General features: G+C 44.1%; 1 protein-coding gene across 1 annotated transcript in view; it reads left to right on the forward strand.

Moving 5' to 3' along the window:
* DOCK5 (dedicator of cytokinesis 5) overlaps window positions 1–20,167 on the forward strand; it is a 191,311-nt gene that overhangs the window by 61,579 nt on the left and 109,565 nt on the right. Inside the window, exons 3-5 of the mRNA XM_084884799.1 lie at window positions 7,385–7,425; window positions 12,459–12,514; window positions 14,305–14,401. Coding sequence (XP_084740925.1) covers window positions 7,385–7,425; window positions 12,459–12,514; window positions 14,305–14,401 — 194 coding nt within the window. The remainder of the gene's footprint in view (window positions 1–7,384; window positions 7,426–12,458; window positions 12,515–14,304; window positions 14,402–20,167) is intronic.

Consider the following 20,167-nt stretch of genomic DNA (forward strand, 5'->3'; position numbering starts at 1 on the left):
AGGTTTCAGCTCATCGGCGGCGATTTGGTTGCCCCTTTCTTGCATCAGTCCGTTCTGCCCACGGCCACCAGCTCAGGGAGACCTTCTTTCTCACTAAAGGCTTATGAGAGCTGCTCTATGTCAGGCACCGCAAAGACACGCTCTTTCTTGTTCGTCCAAGAAAGAAAGTCAAAGATAGAAACCACATGTCCTTCCCACTTACTTGGCGTGCTGGTGCCTGTGGTTTCTGTTGGTGGGATCCTGCCCCCGAGAGGCAGTGCCAAGGCAGTGCCAGGTCCCAGCCACCATGCCTGGCATGGCCCCGGAGGCAGCTGGGGCAGGAGAAGAGAGAGCAGCTGCCTGGTAGGAGAACTGCGTTTGCACCGCCAGCTTTGATTGATAGTAAGTTGCTGATTGACTTTGGGCAACCCTTCCAATCTTTGCCTCTGTTTCCTCTTTTTAAAGTAAGGATGTTACATTTCAGTGAACTCAGTTCCTTTGGAGCTTAGACTTCCAATAGCTACCTGCCTTTCTCAAAGACATAAAACTGAACTAAGATAACTAACCAGGAGGACTGATTTGTCTTGAAAAAAGGTTCCAAAGCATAGAACCTTGCCTTTGACCATCTTTGTGTCCTTTTACTTTCTGCCTTGGACCTTTTTTTCAGAAGCCCCAGCGGGCTGCTCAGTGCCTTTGGCAATTGAGCATCCTGAACCCCGAGGTTCTGGAAGGCAGTGAGGGCGCTGCCCATGGGGAGGATCCAACAGCTGGTCCTTTCTTTGTCTTGTGCTGCTGCTCAAGGGACTCAGGCATGGCTGGGAGGGTTGGAGGGACACTCAGTGGGGCTCTGGCCTTGGAAACCTGACAGGTTAGTTGGCCCCCAGGAGACAGAACCTTTGACCTTGACCTAATTAACTGTGCTTTACCCAGCCAACTACCAGACCATGACACTGAAAGGGAAAACAAGGGGATTTAACACCTGCTTCTCTCCCCACTCCCCCTCCTCCCTATATCATCGATGCCTGTAAACAGGGGCTCCTTATCTATTTCTTATCTTTAATTCCTGGAAACCAAAAGAAAATGAAGGTTGTGGAATAATGTGAATGTATGTCAAACCACATAACTGTACACTTAAAAATAGCTAAAATCGTTCCTTATTCGTTATGTTTTTTTCACAACAGTAAAAACTAATCTATCGATTAGGGGGAGAGGAAACTAATTAGGCACTGCAGTAGAAGGAGGGATTTTGCAAAACCCACTCTGAGACTTCCACATGTAAACCATGCTTTTGTGGTTCAGAAATCTCCAGAGTCCCCTCGGCAATTGCCTTATCAGTCTGCAGCCTAGTCACAATCCTCTCGTGTGGGGCTATTCCCAAGCAGAGCCCTTAAAAGCCCCTTTGTACTTAATTGTTCACAGATCTATTTTCTTTCCCTTTGAAGACAGGGCCTGGTGTTCAGAAAGCGTTTTATGTATAATGAATGAACGGCTGCGTTAGCGAAGCAAGCCCTCAGCTCCCGGGGCCTTCTCAGAGAGGACTTTCCATCAGGCCTCGTGGTCCCCCATCCCCACCTCCACCCAGGCCCGCGCTACCTTCCTTCAGGACTTTCAGCCCCGTCTGAAACTGCCTGTTTTGCTTCTGTGCTGTGTGCTGACACGTCGAGGTGTTTCTCTTCACGGTGGAGAATAAGACTGAGGAGGAGGATGGAGACCTTGCATGTCTTCCCATCCTGGAATCTCTTCTGTTGAATGAGTCATTCTGTGACCGAGCTTTTGGAAAGAGCAAGACTCATTCAGAATCAGTTTTGGAGCACAGAGCGATCCATTTAGTTGAATAATGTCTTTGGGAGGGAAAGTAATGAAGAAATGGTTCTTTGGTTTTTCACACTCGACTTCCACTGGCTTCTGAGGCGATTTCAAACAAGAACCTTCTGCAATCCTGGGGCAATCCGTCAGCATGGAATCCCATGCCACTGGAGATTTGCGAGGCTGCTTTGCAATGTTCTCTTGAGAGTAAAACTTTTTCAAAAGTGCAAATATATGCAGTGAAGTACCCTCATCTTAGGTATACAGTCCCGTGAGATTTAACAAATAAACGCACCTGTGCACCTCATACTCCGGTCACGGTAAAGAACACTGCCCTTGTCCCAGGGAGTTCCCTGTTGATTTCTTCCACACAATTCTGACCTCCCCCTACTGTTCTCATTTCTGCCACCATAGGCTTGTTTGTGGCGGTTCTCCATGGGCCCACCTCTACTTCATGGCCAGCCTCTCTGACAGATGTTTATCTCCTTTTACTGTCTCAGACAAATGAGAGACTTTCTTGGTTCCTCCTTTTTACCGCCCTGGATTCGTTCCCCTCTGTCCTGCTTCATTTGGGACTGGCTGCTCTCTAGGCCAGGCAAAGGAAGCTTCTTTTCTGAGGTGCTCATCATCTGTGTCAGGGTCGGAAAAATAAGAACTAGTAGGTACTTCAGCAGAGCTAGGGGTCGTATGCCCTGTGTGTACAAATTAATAGAGTTCACTTCTATGAACTTCGGCCTGTCTGGGTGTATTAAAAGTGAATAGTATGCATGGATACCTTCGCTCCATTCCAGGATCACAGGGTTCATTCTAGTCTCCCCCCCCCCCCCACCTTTCTGTGCTTGCAAACCCCCTCCTGTGACAGTAAGAAAACTGGCTCTCAGTATTCCTAATATGTTTCCTATTCAATTCATTCCCATTATGTAACCAGTCTCAATCATTACCACACCTTCTCTCTCCCATGTGGACATCTTTAAAAAAAACAAACATATTTTTATTGATTTTTTACAGAGAGGAAGAGAGAGGGATAGAGAGTTAAGAAACATCGATGAGAGAGAATCATCGATCAGCTGCCTCTTGCACACCCCCTACTGGGGATGTGCCCACAACCAAGGTACATGCCTTGACGGGAATCGAACCTGGGACCTTTCAGTCCACAGGCTGATGCTCTATCCACTGAGCCAAACCGGTTTTGGCCCATGTAGACATCTTGCACATCTGTTCTCGCTCTTATAACCTGCACCAGTGCTCTGTCCCCCACTCAGAGTCCCCCAACCAAACTCCTCCGTTGCCCTGTCCCACCTAATGGCTCAGAGCTCGGTTGCTCAGAAAAAGAAGCAGATGGGCCAAGATACATCTCTTGATTCTGTCTTCTATGACTCAGCATTTTCCTTTCTTCCATCTTCCTATACCAAAGAATACTACCATCCATCCATTTACCTAAGCTCAAGATCTGAATGCCCTTGCATATTTGCCCTTCTTCCCCCTATTCATGGCTATTCTCAGCTAAATCATGAGCAACAACTACCTTGTATTTAAAATCTGCGTCGCATCTTTTTATCTCTTCATTTTTACTGTACCTGTTAGTCTCCTCAATGATGTTCCTCTTTTTACTGTGTCTCATGTCCCATGATTTATTCTTACAGAGCAGCTGGCACAATGTTTTAAAAGCGTAAGGCATAATGTCCTTTCCAGCCCTCCATAATAGCTAAGATCTGGAAACAGCCCAAGTATATGAGTGGATTAAAAAGCCAATTCCATTGTATTACACAGTGGAATACCATGCAGCTGTAAAAGAGAAGAATCTCTTACCCTTTTTGACAGAATGGATGAATCTAGATACTTACTTTGCTAAGCAAAATAAGCCAGTTAGAGAAAGACAAATATCACGTGATCTCACTTAATTGTGGAATCTAAAGAACAAAATAAACTGATGAACAGAATAGGTCCAGGGGCGTGGATGCATGAAACAGAATAACAAATCTCAGTGGGAAGGGGTGGAAGAGACAGGAAGAGATTAACCCAAGATCCTATATGCATATATGTATAACCATGGACACAGACAATAGCTGGGGAAGGCTTGAGGTGGAGTGGGGAGTGGAGTGGAGGAGGGCAGAAGGGGAGAAAATGGGAGACATCTGTAATACTGTCAACAACAAAATAAAAATTTTAAAAAGCATAAGGCATGATGTCATTTCCAACTCTCCAATGGCTGCCCATTGTACTTGGAATAAAATCCGTATTTCACCTAGATATTTGGTAGTCAATTCTGGCACATTAGCATCACCAGGGGAACTTTTAGAAGCACTAAGCCTGGGCCTATCCAAATATTCCAATGAAATCCGAATATTTGAGGGTATGGCCCAGGCACCAGTGTTCTTTCAAGATCCTGGTAAATCTGATGGGCATCAGGCTTGAGAATCATGCCTCCCTCTAACCACCTTCATACCTTCTTCTTCCCTTTCATGACTGGTTCCTTGCAGCTCCTCAGAGTGACCTTTCATCACTTCATCTAAAGTAAAGACCTATGTCTCCAGTCATCCTCTGCCTTGTTACTCTGGTTGAGCTCTGCTTCTTAGCACTGCCCTTATCTGAAATCATCTATGTATTTTTTTTTAACTTTTTTTTGCCATTAGAGTTCAATCTTTACGATACATTTTCTCTCCATTACACCTTGGCGCCTAAATTAATGTTTCATAAATAAATATTTGGAGAATGACTGTGTATGGAAGGGAGAACAGCCAAGTGAGGGCCTGTCATCAGGAGTCAGGAAGTGTTTGCACGGGAAGTGAAATGGAGCAGATGATGGAGTGCTGAAGTATGGGGATAATCTGAGAAACCAGATAAAGTAAGAAACTCGGACAGTGGAATTAGGAACTCGGACAGTGGAATTAGGAAATCAGAGGGACAGATTTTTCCCGTTTTGGGGCAGTCCCCAGAAAACAGAAATGACTGTTTCCCAAAGGGAAGAGCAACCCATAGCATAGAATCACTTTGGATGTTCACCATGGTTACTATAAACTCACTCATCTCACCTAAATGTTGGTAAGAGTAGCCCTCTGGGCTCAGCCATCCCCTCGTTTCAGTAGTGTGCTAATTTAAGAGAGCATCTGAGATGCCTACCAGTTCACACCACACTTGGTTATAGCTGCTTGTTGATACACCTTCGCTACCTCTTTGCACCATGATGCATTCAGAAGCCTAATCGCATAACTATATTTAACTATAAACATTGGGATTGATTTAAAACTTGTAGTCTTGCTTATATCACAATCCAGGTTTGCAATGCAAAAATGAGCAAACATTCTCTTAACAAAACTTTAGTGCTACTTTGTGCTCATTATTAGAAGATAGGGGAGGGGTCCTTGGAAAAGACAATAATGCCAGGAAAAGGAAAAACAGGAAGGCTGCAGGAAGAGAGGAAGACCACATAGGAAATGGGTTGGCATGAGTCTACAGGAGCCGAGCAGGGCTGCTTAGGGCAGGACATTGGGCATCACGCATTCACAGGGTCGCCATGAGTTGACGACTCAACAGCATATGACAGCTTGAACTGTTACCATATCCCTTGCAGTTGTTAGCAATTGAATTTATGGATTCTTTACAGTATATGATTAAAACTCTAGATCCTGGCAATACCCTGCTGCTGCCTAATGCTAAGCAACATGTTCCCTTTTTCAAATTCAGCGTGGTGATTGTGTGCCTTTAGATAAGGGTTTTACACGTACCACGATCTAGAGGAGACTTGAGGTAAAAGAAGGTTTTCAAAAATGACAGGTTTAGGAAGCATAATGCTGTGATGAATGGCTGTGCAAAAATACTGTTTACCAAAGCACAGGTAAATTGCTCTCTGAAAGTGAAGTGAAGTCTGTATTGTAACAGCTTGATTTTATGGGACATTGAGAGATAAAACTGGTTGAAAAGATCACGAGGGAAAGGGGGAGGGGAGAGAGAGAGATCATATAAAAATGTCTGTTTTAGTAGTATAAGGTGACTTGTAGAATGTATATATTATGGGTAAAATCCAGAGTCATTCATGCAAAAACTCATAGTATTTATGAAGGTGTTAAGAGGCTGGGTTGCCTTCTGTCTTTTTTGTTTGTTTGTTTGTTTGTTTGTTTGTTTCTCAGCTTGCCTTCCCCTCCCCCATCCCAGGGTGAAGGTGAAACGATTTAGTCAGGCAACAGCCATTGTCATGCGTTAGCAGACCCAAGCAAGTATGTGTCAGTGCTAAAGACTCTTGAGACCTGGGAGGTATATTTAACATGGTATTACGTCTAGATGTCTCGAACACTTTGGCCTTCTAAACTGCGAGCAGTATTTCCTGTTCCAATATCTTTCTCTCAACCGTGGACCTGGATGCAAACATATGATTCTATAGGACAATGCTCCATTTCTCCCTGTAAAAAACAATAGCCAAATTTATTAAATTTCTGAATACTGTTAAAAACCTTTGAAAATGTTATTAAATCTATGTGCAAAGAAGGTACGTTCAACTTTCTACTTGTAACATGTCCAAAATAGATTGTGTGATTTTACATAGAAAAAATTACAGGAAAGGTCTAGAACCCTAATAGCAATTACCTAACATTATTTTATTTACAGCTTGTATCTATTCCCTGTGTGTTTATGGCTGCTTTACGCATATGTGCCTCTTACAACAGGATGCCTGATGGGCCTGGGGAATAAGGAAAATTATTACAGTGAATGACCTATAGTAGGTGTTGAATGAATATTTAATATAAACTTTATGTTTATGGACAGATTACATTATATGCTCTCTCTACAAAATAGAGGGTGAGAAAACATCCATAGGTATATGTGTATTTATTGGAATTTTGAAAAGGAAGTTAAAACCTTTTCTTAAAGCCTCATCAAGCAAATACATAGAATCTTTTTTTACTGTGGGGGGGGTTCTTATAGCATTGCCAAGAATTAATTTGAAATGCTTTATTGCTGATTTCATTGCTTAAGTGCAAAATTTCTATATATAAGATTTGCTTCCCCAATTTAAAGTTGTTCCATAATAGTGATTCTTATGCTTGGAACTGAGAGAGAGAGAGAGAGAGAGAGAGAGAGAGAAAGAGAGAGAGAGAGAGAGAGGGAGAGAGAAAGAGAGAGAAAGAGAGAGAGAGAGAGAAGAAAAAGGTAGGGAGGAAGGAAAGGGAAAGGGAAGAGAGAGAGATCATATAAATTATTTAAAATGTCTGTTTTAGTAGTATAAGGCGACTTGTAGAATGTCATATATATATATGAAAATCCAGAGCCGTTCATGCAATAACTCGTAGTATTTATGAAGCTGTTAAGAGATTGGGTTGCCTTCTATCTTTTTTTGGTCTATCCTTTCTCCAAAGAAGCAGAGATGAAGCATGATTCTCAATGAATTTTAAATCCTTTAGTTATTAAGAGAATCAAGCTCAAAAATTGATCAAGATTTTTATTGTATGATAAACCAAAAATGTGCACAATCTGCCATATTACCTGCAAATTGTCTCTTGGATTCCACCTACTGTTCTAACAGAATGTGAGGATGTATAATGCTATTATCTTTATATTATCCCAGATAACATGAAAGAATGTGTGTTCTCTTATATCTTGACAGGGTGGTACCGAGGATATACCCTCCAAAATAAAGCTAAAAAGGTATGGCTTATTCAAATTTGCTTAAATCTGTCGGCTAGTTTTCGTGTTGTGTTGTCTGCTCCCATATCTGCTTTCTGCTGTCTCTAGACCGAGTTTGCTTTCTCTCTGATCGCTGTTCTTTAGATGAGAAAGCATGTCCTCTGGTAAAATAGTGCGAATACCAGCAACCATTTTTTCATCAGCCAACTCAGGATAAAGGCCCAGAGGTGAATTCACAGACCAGCCCGGCCTCTGCAGGTTTCTCGCTCCCAGGCCCTCAAGCTCAGCAGCGTGGTGATGCAGTGACATTGCTGTGGTTGGCTCTGTCTTTCCGGGCGGGACCCATGCTGCTTTATCCTTTGGTTGCAGTGCTAAACTCCCAGAACGAAAGGGTCTCCCATTCCCACTTGATTCTTTCCTTCATTGTAAAGTAGACTAACCAGAGCAATAGTTTTAAAATTGTGAACCTCACAACTCCAGTAACACATCGGGAAATCATGGTAATGGGTTACAACCACTATTTTCCAAAGCATGAAACTGAAAACTAGAAAAGAGAATGGAATGCCATGGTATTACCGTATTTTTCGGACCATAAGATGCACCGGACCATAAGACGCACCAGTTTTTAGAGAAGGGAAATGAAGAAAAAAAGATTCTGAAACAAATAGTGTCCTAAAATATTTTATGTACATTAAAACCCAACATCACAGTCATAAACACATGTAATCAACCCTGTAAAGTAAACAGCAGCATTTAGAACCATTTTAGAGCCGGGCAAGCACACAGAGACCACACAGAGCCGGGCAAGTAAAAAAACTTTTTTTTTTACAGTATATGTGTAGGCTGTATTTGGACCATAAGACGCAGGGACTTTTCCCCCCCACTTCTGGGGGAAAAAAAGTGCGTCTTATGGTCCGAAAAATACGGTACTTCATGAAACTTTAGTTCGGTCCATATTTTTACATACTTCCAAGTATTTTTTTTTAATATTTATTTGTTGATTTCAGAGAGGAAGGGAGAGGGAGAAGGAAGATAGAAACATCAGTGATAAGAGAGAATCATTGATTGGCTGCCTCCTGCACACCCCACACTGGGAATTGAGCACACAACCCTGGCATGTGCCCTTGGCCAGAATCAAACCTGGGACCTATTAGTCCACAGCCAACGCTCCATCCACTGAGCCAAACTAGTTAGGGCTACTTTATGTATTTTAAATTGTATTTTATGCATAGAAAGTACTAGGTGGCCACGCTTTCATTGTGGGCAAAGAGTGTGGAAAATACTGAGCCTAGTGGGTTCCTTCTCCCAGTGCCAATGCTAGTGATCACCACGCTAAAGAAAACCTACTAATTATGCTAGCGCCCTCTGTGTATTAGGTCAGGTCAGTTCTCTGGACACTGCCTCAGGGCAGCTCAGTGTGTTGGCTCTTCTCCTTAAAGAGCCCAGTGGGTAGGGCCGTATTATTTCACAGTTAGTTCACAAGTAGAATAGAGAATGAGGAAAGGGGTGATGGTAGCATTTTAGGATTTATCAGGAGGTGATAAACAACACATCAACACGTAGCTCTTATCTGGAGAGGGAAGTAACCCTCAGGAGATCTCAAGGCCCAAACCTTTCTCAGGCCACAGGCCACTGAACACCAGGACTGACCTGTGCTCCTCAGCCACACTCAGTGTTTGCACTCGCCTGGGTACACGCACATACTTTAACTTGGACAATTTAACAACTTACCAAAATAAGAAGTGTTTGCTTGTAATAGGAATATCAACTCCCACAGTTTTGCTCCTTTCATTCCTCCCCAAATCCTGATGCTGAGTTTTTCTGCCCACAAATTGTAGCGTGAACCACGTGCCTTCATTTCCAACTTATTATTTTCATTTAATGTCTTGCTGACTTTTAACTTCTCAGGGCCTCCGAATAGGGACCTGGGATGGCATGACCTAAAGAAGACCTTTCTTTCCTGATGCTGGTTACACAGAGTACCTGGTTCTTACAGCCACTCTGCTTCTCGGTTTGGGTTTAGTCCCATCAGTATTTGTTTTACTCATTACTGTGCAAGTGGTAGTTATTTCAAAGCATAATCAGTCACCGTAATTATTTTGAAGTTCTAAATTTACTAAAGAGCAAGAATACTTATGTCCCTTAAATCTCTATCCTTTAAAATGTTAATCTTTTTAAATGAGCAAAGAAACTACTCTCAGATAAAATCATATGAACTTAAAGAACAAGCAAACTTTTTTATTTTAACTGGTGAGTGTGAATCATGTTGAAACCAAGCCCCAGACCACAGTTTTCCTTTCAGTCTGTAGTGTAAGGATCCTTTATGAGCATAAACGATTTTGGTTTCTGTTCTTTTTTTAATTAATACTGCTTTCAGAGAGAGGAAGGGAGAGGGAGAGAGATAGAAACAGCAGTGATGAGAGAGAACCATTGATTGGCTGCCTCCTGCACACCTCCTATTGGGGATCGAGCCTGCAGCCAGGCATCTGCCTTGACCAGAAATCGAACCCTGACCTCCTGGTTCATAAGTTGACAATCAACCACTGAGCCACACTGGCCGAATGCGACTTTGGTTTATAAGGCATCCTATGACTTCCTAATAGCTTGTGCCTTTGTTTTCTGTTTTGAAATGTGGCTAGATGGAGTGCCACACTAGGATCTAAAGGACAAGTTTCTGAAGGTGGTTTTAAATGTATTTTCTTAAAACCCCCTTTAAACTTTAGATCTCACCCTACAGGAGAATTATTTCGGTAAGGGCTTCTCTTTGTTCTTGATTATTAAACTTCTTGATTCGACAGCATGATAGGACACAAGGGCCGTGCAGTTGCTTATTGGTTGTTAAGCTGAAATGTCTTCGTTGTGGGGGGATCCAGGAAAAACGGAATTTGAAGCCGGTTGTCATGAATTATGCTCAACTTTTGACACCCCTTCATTAAGACATCTATTTGAAATGCCTCCTAATGTTGTTTTCTTCTTCGTTGGCCAGTCTGAGGGAAAGAGCAGTTTGAAAGGCCTATTATTTTAATGGAAATTTTCAGAGTCATTTGTAAGCAGACATAGCCATTTAGAGTGGTGATAAAATGAGCTAGTGGTTTTACAAGTTGAAGAAACCAGAGCTTTGCAGAAACCAATATTGATCCTGGCAGGATTGTGGAAGTGTGGAGAAGGCAATATCTGGAGAATCTTTTTTTTTCTTTTTCTTTTTTCTTTTACACTCAAGTGAGTTTTTTACATTGAGAAAGGAAAAGCAAAAATGTGAGATGGGTTATAAATCAGAACGATGTTACCCAGGTTTATAATGTGTCGTAATGGCATCGGACAAGTTCTACAAGCCCCTGGTTTATCAGAGCAATTAACTGCCTGTAAGTGGTCTTACGCTGTCATCGGAGGAAGATGCCTACAAATAACATTGTGGTGGTAGTACAAGAAAACAAATACTCTCTTACTATGAAAATCATCATACCTGGAGACCCAATTTAACGAATCAGTGTCACAAAATAAGTCACTGTTTGATTCTATTACAAATGCTTCTATCCTAGACTTCTTCCAGTTATTAAGAGGAAACTAGTTACCAGGTTACGAATGCATGAGAATTGCAATTGGTCCTTTACCTTCTTGATCTGAAAAATCTGCAAGGAGAGTCCTTGGAACTAGCAGTTACTTTAACCTCCAAATATGGCTCTTTATAACTACTACTTCAAGTGGCTCATTCTTACCCAGTACTCTACATTTTTATGAGTTCTGGACAGATTTTTATTGTAAAATATATAAAGTTATTAGACACACAACCGATGCTGGTTCACTTGTTTTCTGTCTCTGAATGGATTGAGGATCTCTGGGTGCACAGGAATCTTGGATTCAGTCTCCCCAGACAGTGAGATGTCCCTCTCCCACATTTGTGGTCAGCCACCCCTGACATGGAATGGGCCACTCTGACTTTTTAAAAAAATATATATTTTATTGATTTTTTACAGAGAGGATGGGAGAGGGATAGAGAGTTAGAAACATTGATGAGGGAAACATCGATCAGCTTCCTCTTGCACCTCCCTCCCCCCCACTGGGGATGTGCCCGCAACCAAGGTACATGCCCTTGACCAGAATCAAACCTGGAACCTTTCAGTCTGCAGGCTGACGCTCTATCCACTGAGCCAAACCGGTTAGGGCCACTCTGACTTTTGTAGACACAGGGCTAAGCGCAGTTGAGCCCATGGTGCCTGTTAAACAGGTTCTTCTCTTACCACTCCTGGCCCGGCATGCAAAGAACCATAAAATAAAGAACCACGAGGCCCGCTCCAGATGGCAGTTTCTCTGTTTATTGATGCGCGTATCTCACAGTGAAACAGCAGCAGCTTTTGCCATGGAAGGAAACAGCCATCCATGGCCCGCTTCCTGTTGCTTCGATCTGATCTTCCTTTCTTCGGTTTCCACGGACCAGCCTCGAGTCCTTCTTTCAGGCCTTTGTGGGCTTTCGTTTCCCCCCGGGCGGTGCCACAATGCTGTTGTAGAACTGCCTCCTAAATGTGTAGAACGGAGAGCAATTTGAGACTGGGCAGAGCTAAAAATAACCAGATAGCCAGCACTAATTGATTTGGGGCACATTTGGTTAAGGGGAAAGTGCTGAGCGAAATCACTTTGGAAAATTACAGTAATTTTATGGGCCACTGCATACAGAGCCCCCCATCTCACTAATTAGGTGAAATCCTTTAAAAGGGGGTCATCTCGTGGCTTGTAGGAGCTGACGGGGTTTAGGATCTCACTGTTAAAATCCTCTCCACTCTTGCAGCTCCATGCTCACCTGGGCATGTTTCCCTGCTCACTTACGAAGCATTTATCTTAAGCTCTCTGAACCCACGTCTTAATGGGCGCCTTCTCAGTGTTTCAGCCGTGATTTCCCTCAGGTAGCCTCACTGTGATTGCTGCCCTACCAGCCTGGCTGCCAACGGCAGCGACTGTCCAGGAACCCTCCCGCCCCGCCATTCATTCTCGCCGCCGTCCGCGCCTCCCTCTGGGCTGAGATTTCTACGGCCATGTAACCGAAGTTCTTCTCTCTGTAGGGCATTTTCCCCGAGACGTACATCCATTTGAAAGAGGCAACTGTGGAAGACCGAGGGTAAGTTCCATTTGGGGAAGACTCTCAAACATGATAAAGATGTGAAGTTATCACCGAGCAATGCCTCACGTGCATGATTTTTCTCCATGCGTTACTTCGACTTCTCAGATGAGAGAAATAAATACACACGTTTTCCTGGCACAATTGTTTGTTCTGTCTTCTGTTCTTAGAATGGTTCGTCCCTGGCATCCTTCCCAAGGGCAGAAAAGACAGGCGATGTAAGAATAGGGGTCTTGCCCTTCATCTTGCACTGCCTGTTCTCTGATTGCATGTGTGTGTGTGTGTATGTGTGTGTGTGTGTGTGCGCACACATGTAAACATTTGACACTCCTTTGCTGATAAGACCTGGGACCCCAGGGCAGACAGATGAGCGACCCACTGCCTGCCCTGGTGAGCCCTGAAACTTGGACAATCCCGCCAGCCTCAGGCCATGGCGGGTTTGGGAAACAAACCTGGCCCGAAGTGGGTCATGAGCTTGATGAGAAATTATGAAACAACGTGCATGAACATGCTGTACAGTAACCTTCATGTTCAGGTACTTCCTTGTGCACCTTTCCGTTTGTCCTGCAAAGTCCTGCCTCTGGCAGTTCTGAGGAGTGAGACACTCGGCCTGCAGCGAGGGAGAGGCTGCGGAGTTGGCGAGCCCACAGAGGGGAGCAGAGGGGACTGGGAGTGCGCGGAGGCAGATGGGTCCCGGGGCTGATTCAGAGTAGAATGGGTCGTAGACTCAGGGCTGCCAAACATTTGCAGTCATAAATTCTGCCTCTGTGTATTAGAGACAGGAGGTGGACACATGTTCAGATACGCTGGACTCCTCGGAAGCTAAATCTGCACAGCCTGCCCTCCTGAACAGTCTTCTTCCCAGAGGGCCGCTCCTGGGCAGCCTCTTGTGTCACTTGCTACAGCCCCGTGGGCTCCAAGGCCGGGCGGAGGGTCCTCCCTCCCATTGGAGTTGCCATGGGAAATGCAGGATGCTCAGTAAATGAGATTCGGGTAACAGCAAGTACATTTTTATAGTGTGACCCATATATTTTATGAGACATTCTAAAGAAATTAATTGAATCCATCTGAAATTCAGACTTAACTGGGTATCCTGTATTTTTATTTAAGTCTGACAAACCTACCACAAATCCCCACTCGTTTGCCTGCTCTCACTCTCTCTTTTTCTCTTGTTTGCTGCTCATAAAAAATGCCGGAGAGGATTTATGTGACTGAATGTCAGGCCTGCCTTGTCACAAGGCCCCTGTGGGTCAGAGGAGTTGGGTTCGGATACGTTTCCTGTGCTGTGAGGCAGCAGATGAGAAGAGAACCTAGTCTCATTCCAGAAAGCAGCAGGGCCCGATGCCTGCCAGCAGGCTGTGTGAGGTCACGGCCCCCGGGCCCTGTGCGGCCACTTCTCCATCCACCCTCCCTAAAGGAGCGGATGCTGGGCAGACCCAGCCAAAACATTGGATTTTGGCTTCCCTTTCCAATAAATTGTTGGCGACAGCCTGGCTCAGTAATCGAGGCTCCCATAGAGACAGATGCAAAATGGAGAGGTTGAGGTCCATTGCTTTGCTAGGAAACGAGTTCATTCTAAGAACTGTGGTGTTCTCTGCTCCTTCTCTTTCCTCCGATGCTTAGGTATGACAGTTTCCTACCCAAACCTCCCCGCGGTGGGCAGCTTTTGCTTTGTTTCGAGCCCAGCCAGCCCCATTTCCATCTCTGAGCTCTGGGGACCCTGACCTCTGTCGAGAAGAGCAGTGGCAGCCAGCTCGGAGTAATGCGGGCGTCTGTCTGGTTCTATTTAGGCAGAACGAGACCGTGATTCCCGGGGAGCTTCCGCTGGTGCAGGAGCTGACGGCCACGCTGCGAGAATGGGCTGTCATCTGGCGGAAGCTTTACGTGGTGAGTGTTCCCTGGGGCTCGGAGCCGGTGGCGTTATTCCATCTCAGCCTGTCTCTTCTGTGGCAGAGCCGTCCTCGGCAGGGGGCCAGCCACCTGTTAGTCTGTGGGGAGTGGGTGCATCTGACCTGGACCGTGCAATGGATGATAACCAGCAGGTTCCCATCCCCCACAGTAGGGTCATGGGTGATACGGGTGGTGGAGGAGGCGGATATACTGTAATCATGAGTTCAGTCATTTCTCAGATTGTAAAAGTAATGAGGATAACAACTGCAAACACTGGCATAGGCCTAAGTGCCAGGAACTATTATTAATCCTGCGAGGCTCCTATAAAGTAGGTGCAATTATGGCCAGCTTATTGGAGAGGAAACTGGGCCACTCTGTTAACCTCTGCACGTATTGGACACCAGGGGCAGCTATCTTGCAAGAGGCCACGAATGTCCAAAGTCCGTCAGCAGCAAGCTTGTACCTGTATTCGCTTTAGGAAGCGCTTTTCATGACACCTAAACATACAAACACAGTTTTCTAAAGTTCCCAGGTCTTATCTTTGGAAGCATCTTCATCCTTGGGTGGTTGGTGAATTCTAAATTCCGTGAAATGTGCTTCTCTCGTTCTCTGTGTGAATGAGTTCAGCCAGAGACCACACTCCCCTAGATGGCCTGGGGGCCATTCTCCTTCCTTTAGGCGGTTTTTCTTTATCTAGATTGTTTTTCAATCGTGGGTTGATGCTTCATTTTGACTCTCAAAAGCCAATCTTACAGTTTATTGGGAGCACGTCACTCTCAACCATGAAAAGACAATAATCAAAAACTCACTCTGGCGAAATTAATTCTAAGAGTTCCTGTAAGGTCCTTGTTTCCACCCAGGGCTGTTGTTTTCCAGGGTGGATCACAGCAGTAGAAATCACCAGCCCCTTTGGTGGAAAGACACAAGACTTTTCTGCCTGCCCATCCTTCAAAGCCGAGTTCAAGCCCTTTCTTCTTCATCATGTCTTCTAAAGACACTAATCCATGTTTCCTCTGGACTCAAGGAGCACTTACAGCTGAACCCATCCTCCGGTCCTCTGGGCATTCTGCCTTGTAATGCAAGTGATCTTTTGATCTCTTGATGTTTCATTGAGGAGAGAGCTAACCTGAAAGTTCTTAAATCACAAGCCCCCGGAGAATAGAGCTGCTGTTTTAAGCCCTTTGGCCGACATCCGTCATCTTACGTATATATCTACTGAAAACGCTCTCTAGTTCTGGTTAATTGATTGATTAGTGGTGGATGGAACGAGTTTGATGGATGAGAAATTACGTAGACCTGAGTTAGCCCCTTAGAGTTTCTGGAAATCAGTGAGTGGTGAAACGGATTAGGTAATAAGTACCAGAGAAAAGGTTTTTTTTTGTTTGAAGGTGGGATGTACAAGGGTGAATGTGGTAGACTTTTCCTCTTGCTAAAACACAGCTCTTGCGCTGAGTGTATTATCTCTGACCTCCACAGGTAATTGTGTCATGTCTACTCTTGAATAGAAATGAGAATAAGGGAACCAGGGAGGACGAAGTCCCATTCATATATTTGGGCGTCCAACTCCCTTAGCAGTTAAATGGCAATGAGCTCAGGTTTGGGATTTCTTATGTGGGTGATCCACTATTTAATAACAGAACTGGGTTCTAAGTTTTTTTTTTTGTTTTTTTTTTTAAATCCATCTCCTGTCTGAGGGTAGCACATTTTTCATCATAATTTAGACATCTAGTAAAATAATCATTTTGTTCTTTGGGAATATTTTTTAAATGTCTTACAGCTGCTGTTGGTTGATTAAAATACATTTATAGTGGGAACCTTAATCAACTGATAGGGCTGAACAGTCTGCTTCTGCTTTTGATGCATGATCACCATTAAGAGATAATCTACTTCTCCCAGTTTGCATGGGTCAGTGGTTGAGTGTGGACTTATGAATCAGGAGGTCATAGTTCGATTCCCTGTCAGGGCACATGCCTGGGTTACGGACTCAGTCCCCAGTGGCCGGGGCTGGGGGAGGGGGAGGGCGTGCAGGAGGCAGCTGGTCCGTGTTTCTCTCTCATCATTGATGTTTCTATCTCTCTCTCCCTCTCCCTTCCTCTATGAAGTCAGTCAAAATTTATTTTTAAAAAATCCACTTCAAATGGGTTTATTATAAATCATGGCTTTTTCTGTTTTTCCCTTGTTCCTTCCTAAACATTGATGGTTCATTTTAGACAGAATTTCTAAACTTCTTTCTCAAAAATTTGTGTGTCAAAGGGTAAACCTCAAATATTATGCTTTACTGGGAAAAAATAAAAGGAAATAAAATTTGTAAGTTTTTACCAACACCAATTACCTCCCCTCCCCCCGTGTGTGTGTGTGTGTGTGTGTGTGTGTGTGTGAAGTCTACTCTTGAACAGAAATGAGAATAAGGGAACCAGGCTGTGTGTGTGTGTGTGTGTGTGTGTGTGTGTGTCCCTCCTCCGCACAAACTTTTTTCAGTGTTTTTGTGTTCTGTGTGTGAGTTCCTTCAGCCTAGGTAATGATAAATAGATTTTTCTCATCTATGTCAATACTTATTTCTCTTGTGCATTTCCTGTCACAGATGAGCCTATGCGTTCTATTTGATGTCTCCAACCTGGAGTGCCTTAGAACCTCCACATTTTCTTTTTTTTTTTTTTACAAGTTCCATTCATTTTATTTTTTTATTTTTAACCATTTATTTATTTATTTATTTATTTATTTTTACATATTTTATTGATTTTTTTTTGCCCCCCTCCCTCCCTCCCACACATCCCCTCCCTCCCCAGAGTTTTGTGTCCATTGGTTGTACTTATATGCATGTATACAATCCTTCGGTTGATCTATTATCTCCCCCAGATCCTCCTCCCCTCCCCGCTGAAATTTGACAATCTGCTTATTGCTTTACTGTCTCTATATCTATCTTTTGGTTCATCAGTTTATAATGATCTTTATTATCCACAAATGAGTGAGGTCATGTGGTGTTTCTCTTTCATTGATTGGCTTATTTCACTCAGCATGATGTTCTCCAATTCCATCCAGGTTGCTGCAAATGATGAGAATTCCTTCTTTTTTATGGCAGCATAGTATTCCATTGTGTAGATGTACCATAGTTTTTGGATCCAATCATCTGCTGACGGGCACCTAGGCTGTTTCCAAATTCTGGCTATTGTAGATTGTGCTGCTATGAACATAGGGGTGCATATATCCTTTCTGATGGGTGTTTCTAGTTTCTTGGGATATATTCCTAGAAGTGGGATTACTGGATCAAATGGGAGTTCCATTTTCAGTTTTTTGAGGAAACTCCACACTGTTCTCCACAGTGGTTGCACCAGTCTGCATTCCCACCAGCAGTGCAAGAGAGAACCTCCACATTTTCCAGTTCTGTTCCAGGTCTAAGTGCACGAGGAATTGGTGTTGTACGCCAAGCATGTCAAACTCAAAGGCTAGCATGGGCCAAATAAACAAGATTTAGGTTTATGTGGGCCACAAAAGAACAACAATTTTAATTTTCATAGAAACATAGGTTTATCTTGATAGATACAAAAGGCTGAAATAGATGAGCAATCCTATATAATAAAAAGCTAATAAACAAATTGTCCCCTTGACCAGGAGTTTAACCATGAAGCCAGGTTGGCTGGTTAACCATCCAGAGTCCCATCCCCCTGGCCGGCAACCCTCCCCCCATATTGTGGAGGGTGGCCGGACCTCCCCCATGCACAAATTCGTGCACTGGGCCTCTAGTCGTTAACTTAAAATAATAGAACATTTTCATAAAAATTAATATTTTTTCTTGAACATTAACTTACTAGACACTGAATAACTGCTCAAATTAATAAACATGATGCAAATAAACCTATTTTTCTTGTTCTCCGAAAGTGAACTATTTCCTGTTGTGCACTCCAAACAAGTCAGTCCAAGACTAATGACGTGGCAATCAGCTGCTAAAATATTTGCTGCTAGGATTAGTGGAGAGAAATGGTGTGCCTGCGCATAAGGTGTATAAGGGAAATGAATGTAACACAATTATAGTAATCAGTCGTTATCGAACGTTGTAGTTCGTTATTAATAATTATGTATAACAGCCGAAGCCGGTTTGGCTCAGTGGTAGAGTGTCGGTCTGTGGACTGAAAGGTCCCAGGTTCGATTCTGGGCAAGGGCATGTACATTGGTTGCGGGCACATCCCCGGTAAGGGGTGTGCAAGAGGCAGCTGGTCGATGTTTCTCTCTCATCGATGTTTCTAGCTCTCTATCTCTCTCCCTTCCTCTCTGTAAAAAATCAATAAAATATATTTTAAAAAAATAATTATGTATGACAGGACATTCTAAAAATTAAGTTCACAAAATTTTTATTAAACCATTTTTTTCATTCTGTTATATTGACTGGGCCACAAAAATATTTGTTGTGAGCTGCGAGTTTGACATGCTTGTTGTAGACCCAGAGTCTTCCCTGAGAGGAAGACGCATTCCATTAACCGGACTCGGCCTCGCCGCGTAGACACAGGCAGCTGTGCTGGACAGGAGAGATTCACTTCCAGAGATTCACCTGAGCAGCTCTGATTCCCTTCTAGCAGCTGTACTGAAATCTTGTGAAATAACCATAGATGCTTTGAAAGGGAGGGGAGTTCTTAAGCTGAATTGAGAAGAACCCATTCATCCAAAATGGAAAGGAGAAAGGTCCACCTTCCCTTAATCAAGGAACCCCATCTTCCTTCTGTTCCCCTTTCTTACATTAGTCTGATTTCCCCCATGTAATCCTCTTTCCTGGTGGAGGCTGGCCAAGCGGTAGGGGACAAACACAGGCCTACATATTGGGAAGCTCGGTTTCTCTCCCAGGCCCTGCCCTCCGGGCTTTATGGTCTTGGGCAGCCCCTCGAGGTCCTCAGTTGTCTGCTGGATGTTGCTCTTCTGTGAAAGTCATATAAGAGCTGACTTGTTTACAACATAGAGTTTGAGGCCTGAAAAAAGGTGATGCCTGCAAAACCATTGTGCAGGCAGACCAAGGACTATGCAGCGTGAACACATGACCCTTGCTGCTGCCCTCGCTGGAAACAGTAGCGGCTCTGGCGGTCCTCCCGCTGGGCAGCCTTGGCCCGAGTCTCCCTGATCTGACTCGGAGACGCTGAAGCTCCCTGGTGTACACTGCCCTTATCCAAGGCCACTTCCTCTCCGTGAGTTATCGTCTGAGGCGGAGTGACCTTGAGCACTCAGCAACCAGGCTGCTTCTCTCCATAGATAGGGAGCCTCTGGTTCAGGTTCAAGTGCAGGAGGCACAGGTCATTTCAGAAAGGAATGCAGGGTGCAGATTCGCAGCCGTTTCCCAGGTGCCTGGCATGCACCAGCCTCAATTGGATCCTGTTGACCGCATGTGCTTTGATCAGGAAAGAAGGAAACTTTGTGCAGGAGGAGGGGGTGGCCCGTGAAATGGCAAGACGGTGGACACTGGTGTCAGATAGGCAGCCAGTTCTTAATTCTGGCTTGCTCCCTTGATTGGTTCGTGCTTTTATATTCACAAAAAGGAACAAACCCAGTAACAGTTTGTCAACAAACAAACCGCAACAGAAGGAAGGCAGGTTCTGAAGGCAGGGCTTTGGGTTCAGGCTCTGCCACTGATGAACCTGTAGCCTGAGACGAGTCCTTTGACCTCCTAAGTTAATCTTCTCTCTTCAGGTGGTAATTGGATACTGCACAGGCCTTGCAAATTTGCTGTAAGAATCCAATAGGATAATCCGTGTAGAACTCCTGGGACAGTGCCTCGCAGCTGTC

The sequence above is a fragment of the Pipistrellus hanaki genome (assembly GCF_964339955.1).
Source record: "Pipistrellus hanaki genome assembly, chromosome: 5".
NCBI classification, from domain to species: Eukaryota; Metazoa; Chordata; class Mammalia; order Chiroptera; family Vespertilionidae; genus Pipistrellus; species Pipistrellus hanaki.